The sequence below is a fragment of the Saccostrea cucullata genome, unplaced genomic scaffold (assembly GCF_032062105.1).
Source record: "Saccostrea cucullata isolate Sc308-1 unplaced genomic scaffold, CSIRO_AGI_Scuc_v1 ctg11897, whole genome shotgun sequence".
NCBI classification, from domain to species: domain Eukaryota; kingdom Metazoa; phylum Mollusca; class Bivalvia; order Ostreida; family Ostreidae; genus Saccostrea; species Saccostrea cuccullata.
This window is the reverse complement of record NW_026937155.1, coordinates 53,920-60,882: the sequence shown is the minus strand read 5'-3', so window position 1 is coordinate 60,882 and position 6,963 is coordinate 53,920. Positions and strand designations below refer to the sequence as shown.

Here is a 6,963-nt window from a genome sequence, read left to right as displayed (position 1 = left end):
AGAAAATAGGGGGTCAGTGTGCATCCTACTGATCTACGGTACATTTAAGTTAACCTTTTTGCACTTAAATTTCATCTCTTTGGTTAATTAATGTAACCCTTATTATATTTGATCAAATGTAAGCATGGCAATAAGTATAATCTTATTTTACGTAAAATAGTTTGAATAATATTTATCATTAAACAAATCTTGCAAATTAATGCGCGTTAATTATTGTGTGACCTTTTTGCACTAAAAAATAATATTTTGGGGGTATTAAAAAAAATAATAGGCAATAAAATTTTTTCTTATATCAAACTTTTTACGACTTTAGTGCTGATCAGTCACAAGTATCGAGTAGTTTAAAATAATGAAAGAAAAAGGTGGGGTCAGTGATGTTAATTTTGAAATATTTGTCAAAATATGTGATTTTCAGGCAAAATATATTGTAAATTTGATCTTGACTTCTTTAATATATTTTCATTTTTTGGCAAAGTTTGTTGAGGGAAGGTGTAAAACTTAGTCTAACAATATAAATTAAGACCTATATTAAATAGTTTTAGCAATATCAAAACGGAAAATATTCTCCGAGTAAAAGTATGTGAGGCTAAATTTCCATTGCATTAAATTTTATAAATGTGCAGATTTGCAGAATTTTCTGCTAAATATCCTTCCATTGAGGTGTTTTGAATTTGTTTTTTTTTAATTTGAGTATGTTTCCGATAAATTAATTTTCTTTGAACAACAAATTTTCGTGAAGATGTCGATATCATAGATCAATTACGCTCTGTAAATTTCTTTTTTCAGTGGTAGATAAAATGTGAATTATTAAAAATTATCAGGAAGTCCAAGTTCAAAAACAATGCCTGCGCAAATATATTTCCTAGATTTGATTGTGAAAATAATGTTCTTTTTACTTAAACATATAACTTGAAATTTTAACTACTGACAATAACAAATTAAATGTAAGCGGAGTTCGTGAATTGTACCTGCAAATGATATTTTGAAATATTAAACATGCTTAATAAGTGTGGAATCAAAAAATTATACAGAATATCAGAAAAAACCGTACCTTTCTCTTTTTCCTCATAACTTAATAATCTTTCAATAAAGAAAAGTATTATTATAATAAAATGCGTAATTTGCGTCCTTGCCCATTGTGCCTCCGAGTGCAACAAGGACCAGGAAGGTAGGTATGGGTAATTTGAACCTAATTTTAAGAACTTAACGTGAATACACTTACCTAAGGTTCCCGTAGCAGGTCCCTCAAGAAAGAGTTGATATTTTCCAGCTTCGTTGGAGACAGAGAATCCGTCGTACATTTCATAAAGCGTTGTACCATTCTGGAGAGTGATGGACACATAAAGGGATGATGAGTTTTCTTTTGTTAATTGATGGATTATGTCATTTCCTGTATTAAGATATATTTGAAATCAGCTGAAAAGTCCATGGCAATACAATTAATTCTATTACAAATATGAATCTACCGTAGTTAAAAATCAAATTATTTCCCTTATAGCTGCAGACAATTATGCTTAATTTGGTCTCATAAAAATATGTCGCTATATGATTTTCTTCTTTTGTTTTTTTTTCTAATCATTTAAGATATAAATTTAACACGAAATGTGAATGTCCTAGAACACGTATTTCCTAGTTTTAAATTCAGATCTTTATTATGCTTTATAATTTTTTACTTGCAACAAGATTTTTTTATCCTCAAAATTTTGAAGGAATAAAAAGTTCTTATTTGAAAGCGATTTACACTTACCAACCCAGAAATTTTGTTCCGGTGAACCAAAACCATTTTTATATTCCGTCCAGTTCCTGTCAAAGCTTACGGATCCGTTTACGCGTTTCTGAATGGCCTTTGAAAATTAACATGCATTACAATTCAATTTATTGCTTGGAACAATCAATTATTATGATATAAACTCAAAATATTCATAATTTTTATCTTACAATCTTAAAACAACATTTTAGAATAAACTACATACCGTCCATCCCCCGCCCATTGTCGTCATATCGCAATACACACGGACAGGACTGGTAATGGTCCCATAGGGGTATATATCATACACCCCTGTAGTAGCTTGTCCATCTTCACAAAGTTCGTTACAATCTTTGGGCATGGCAGAGAAAACACAATCTAAAAAAAGTATTGGGACCATATTATGCGTATGTACAAGAAATGAGAGGAAATATAATGCCTGCATGATATATAAATGATAACTGTTGAAGCTAAAATGTTACATGTACAATGCAGATAAGGTTAAACTGTTCCCCATTATCTAAAATCATTTTTTTCTAATTGCTACAAATCTCTGATTTATGACACAATGAAAAGTATCTAAAATAAAATACAACTACTAAGTATTTTCAATACTCTGTTGATTGAAAAAATGTTTTAAAAAATGCATTTGTAGATCAGATGATAAACCATTTGGACCATAAAATAGCTGTCGAAAAATCATGGTATCTTCTTTTTTGTATGATATAATGTATGTGAAATTTAACATTTCGTAAATTTCGAGAAACTAGCTTAAGGTGAGTTTTTTGTCGATATTGTAGTTAATTACAAGCTAAAATTTATTTGTAATTCAGAATGATCCTTGTCATAAAGCTTAAATGAATATTATTACTAATTATGTTGAAAATACACTTGTACTACTTTAAAAGAAATGTCAACGAAAAAAATCTTGTCTTTTCGAGAGTAACTATAAAAAAAACAAAGAAGCAAAGAGAAAGAAAACAACATACAGTTATTCGAGTAGTATCTCCAACCGGCCTCATTAGATATCCCAGACGTTATTATTTTCTTGTGGGTACGGCATTTCTTCATTTCAGGGTTAAAACCAATTAAGACGCACTCCCTTTGACACATCGCGGCGCACTCGGTCAAAGAATTAGAATTCTGTTCTCCTAAAATCTCGTAGTTTGATATGTTATCATTCAGCTCAAATATTGCAATAAATTTCTGAGAAATAATGCTTGCTTTAGATAAAGCCAAGAAGCCAACCATTACGGAGATAACCAATTGACTGCCCATTTTTGTCTTTACTTTTTTAAGATATAAAATTTCTGCGTTTTTGTTAATCTTTGATATTCTGCCAAAGGGTCTTCCAACAGCCCAATATATATATCGTACTTTAATCAATGACTGAAAAGCGATTGGCTTACTCTTACGTTATCTATATTTTACCGTTGTTTAAGTATCGATTTTATTTGTTATTATGAATTGTCATAAATATTTTGTTTTGAAATTGCAATTTGAAATATAACAATGAAAACTGTTTTTAAACCTAGTTACTGTCTGTTTTTTTTTTGTACAGAGGTTTTTATATTCATTAGCTTTAAATATGAAAAGTCAGTATAAATTTTCTTGAATCAAATTAAAGATTCAGATACTTCGATATGAAAATAAAGAAACAATTATCTGACTCTTAGTCTCTTAGTCATTATTAAGAATTTTTTGATTTATTTCAACTATGATACAGTAGCCTCTAAATGTTAACGTAACACAATTTATTATCAATGGTTTACTCAATTCTTAGGTCACCTGAGTTTACTCAGGTGACCTATTGCTATCTGTTTTCGTCTGTCGTCGTGCGTCGTGCGTCGTCCGTCGTCCGTTAACATTTGAACATTTTCAGCTTCTTCTCTGCAACCACTGAACCAGTTTAAACCAAATTTGGCGTAATGCATCTATGGGTAAAGGGGAACAAAAATTGTGAATTTCATGATCCCTGCCTCCCTGGGGCCTGAGGGGTGGGGCCAAAACCACTAAAATTAATGCAATCTTTAAAAATCTTCTCCTTTACTCCTGGACATCAAGCAGTCAAACTGTTCGCATGATTGTAACAAGCAATGAGTCCTCTACCAAAATTGTGAAATTCATGGCCCTGGGGTCAGGGGTTCTAGTGCTAGGGTGGGGCTAAATAAGTAGGTAGTGAAAATGCGTTATTTCTTTGAAAATCTTCTTCTCTGCTCCTGGGTATTAAATAAACCAACTAAGTACATAGTTATGATGAGCAAGAGTGCCTCTACCAAAAATTATGAAATTTATGGCCCCAGGGGCAGGGGTTCTGGTGTTAGGGCGGGGCTCTATTGATTATATAGTGAAAATACATGAATTCTTTGAACATCTTATCCTTTGCTCCTGGTTAATATGCTAATGATCTAATTATATATTTAAGGCCATGATTTATTTTATTTTCATTTTTACAAACCCTCCACTCAAGGTTTTGAATTTTCAGAAAAAATAAAACAATTTTTTTCTTTCCTATGTCAAATTTGAGTCGGGATCGAGATATCAAATTTACGAACTCGCACTTCCGGTTTTACGATGAAACGGCGGGTAAATAAAGCTGAGAAGATAGTTTGGTTTTAGTGTAAAATTCATCGATAAGAGTGCTATTTAAAACGTTTCACCCGTTCAAAGGACAAATAAAATGCTGACGACTTTGTTGCACAATGACATGCTGGTGAGATAATTAAAGTATGTGTTCGTTTCAAACGTAACTGTCTGTAAATTATTTTCCTCCCCCAGGTTTTAAACTGCTCGTGGTAGCTATTGCATATTGCCAGCGACATTGTTTAGGCCTCTGTTATGGCTTACAGTCTAAGCATCATTCTTCAGAAAAGGGTTGCTTATGCATCAGATGTAATGAATAAAACTATGGGAGAAGTTAAGTCCATTTGACATGTTTGAGGAAGAAATAAACAATAACCTGAAGAAATAAAAAAAAAAATTCAACTTTTAAAAGGCAAGAATATACAAATATACACAGGCATGTAGTATCATTTGTATCAGCCAGAAAAATTATTTTACACTTAATTGAAAAAATGTTCACCCTACTCCCCAATACTCCCTGTCTGTTTTACGATAGGAATTATAATTTTAGGGATCAAGTAAATTTTAGAACAATGTCTACACATTCACCTAACACATATCAAAAAAATCAAGATATATTGAAAGACTTTTAAAGAATTTATTTTTAAAAATATATTTTGATCAACATCACAAAATTTATATAACTGGCCCAAATAGGCAGATGATAAAATTTATGAGCAATAATTAAAAATATTCTACTTTCCTATTTATAAGCAGTATGTGTCCAGTGGTAAGGAGCCTATTAGGATAGCATAAAAAAAGAATGTACAAATATTAATAATTGATTTATCAAAAAAAAAAAAATTATTTCCTTCTCCTTTGGGACTTTTTTATTCTCATGTTCATAACTATCCCTAAATATAAAAAAAATGATGGCCTTATAATGAAGAAAGGGGCCTCTTTCAAAATAGATAATTTCAGGGCCACTGGGTCAGGGGTACCAGGGGTGTACTTTGACTAAAAATAAATTAATGCTTTGAAATCTGCCCTTTGATAAGCAATGGTGCCTCTTTCAAAATTTGTGAATTTCATGGCTTTTGGATTAAAACACGAACCAAATACAATTGCTGGAAAGTTGTTACATGATACTCAGGTGACCTATAAGGCCCATGGGCCTCTTGTTAACTTATTTCTTCTGACAGAACCGAGAAAGTCTTAGAGGGACGAGAATAACAATGGAACTCTTTAAGGATCATGCTTGGCGTGTTAACCCTTTAACCCCCAGAGACGCATTTGGACGCACTTTCACCATCACAGATATAAAAATGTTGGCGTTTTGTTAATAATTGAGATACCACAAAACAATTTATATTTTCTTAAACTACAGAAGAAACTGAACAATTTTGCTACACAAAGTTTTTCTATTTGATGTTAGGAAATTATCATAAACCTGACGTGAATATTGCATATCCTACCAGGAAATTGAGAAAATTACGCATAAATGACTGATTTTCAGCTATTTTCTGTTTGCTTTATCTAAATTACAACACAAAATAAAATTAAAATTAAAGCCATAACCCAAAAGTTTGGAACTTTCCCTACAATTTTTATGATGGACGTTATATGCTACACGCATCCGTTACAGAGATATTTGTTGTTGAATATTGGATCTTTTACGGGTAATATACTCAAAATGCACTATGACGTCATTTGACGTTTTACGTGTACAATGAATTTGTTTATGCACGCAATGTAAAACAAATTGATTCTTTTTATACTTTGAACAAATTTATTTTTTATTAAATGAATTATTCTTTAAGAAAAGTTATAGTTCGAAATGATCTGAGTCATATACATAAAAAATCCATATTAACTTTGGGAGATATATGGACATTGGCTCAGCGCCATGAATGCGCACACCCCTTGTTTCAGAAACCCCTGTCGAATTTGTCATTCCTGTACATAGAAGGAGGAATTCATCCAAAATAATTCAATATTATCGTTATCATTTTACGAATCAGAAATAATGCATGATCAAGAGCATGACCTAAACAAACTCACACAGATGTAAACTCGGATTGGGAGGGGGTGGTCAGACGAGAATTGGTGTTTATTTAGTACGTTTGGAGTTGTGATCTAAATTTAGATTTATGTGTACAAGATTTTTTTTAGATTGATAATTTCAAATATTTACCACAGTATGAAGGTTTGATTACTTTTTTCCAGTCAGTTTTTGTAGGTATGATTATATAATTACATGTAGTATTTAGGCCCAGTTAAGCCTTTGATTTAGCACTAAATATGGCATAATTTCTTAAACAGGAAAGGTGAATTAAAACGGGACAAAATTGTTCTATACCTAATTATTACAAAGGGCTCACAATGTGACCGGTCTGAAGGGAATGCTTCTTCTTCATATAGGCTCCTAATCCTATCTCTGGATTTTTTTTTTAGATCAATGACTTGTCGTTGTCTTCGCCTTTTTTTTCATTTTACTTGTAGACCAGTAAAAAGCTCCAAAGTCTTGTGATAATACATGTGATGTAGGTCGTTATAATCAAATCACGATGCAAAAGTTTTACATTATTTTGATTATCAGACGTGATAAAATTAGAAAACTTGGGATTAAATAAAATAAATTCCCTCGTTGAATA

The 6,963-nt window shown here is 31.6% G+C and overlaps 1 protein-coding gene across 1 annotated transcript; it reads right to left on the bottom strand.

Moving 5' to 3' along the window:
- Positions 1–1,220: 1,220 nt before the first annotated feature.
- LOC134247455 (fibrinogen beta chain-like) lies at positions 1,221–3,099 on the bottom strand. Its single transcript, XM_062729819.1, has 4 exons — positions 2,737–3,099; positions 1,974–2,125; positions 1,748–1,844; positions 1,221–1,322 (listed from the first exon to the last, which is right to left on the bottom strand). The coding sequence occupies exons 1-4, from the start codon at positions 3,023–3,025 to the stop codon at positions 1,303–1,305; spliced, it is 558 nt and encodes a 185-aa protein (XP_062585803.1). The 5' UTR covers positions 3,026–3,099; the 3' UTR covers positions 1,221–1,302.
- Between the last annotated feature and the right edge of the window lie 3,864 nt (positions 3,100–6,963).

Coding starts and splice junctions, on each gene's coding strand:
- LOC134247455 (XM_062729819.1), bottom strand. CDS start 3,025: ATGGGCAGTCAATTGGTTATCTCCGTAATGGTTGGCTTCTTGGCTTTA. Junction 2,126..2,736: donor GAGATACTACTCGAATAACT/GTATGTTGTTTT, acceptor TACTTTTTTTAG/ATTGTGTTTTCTCTGCCATG. Junction 1,845..1,973: donor CAATGGGCGGGGGATGGACG/GTATGTAGTTTA, acceptor TAATTTTCAAAG/GCCATTCAGAAACGCGTAAA.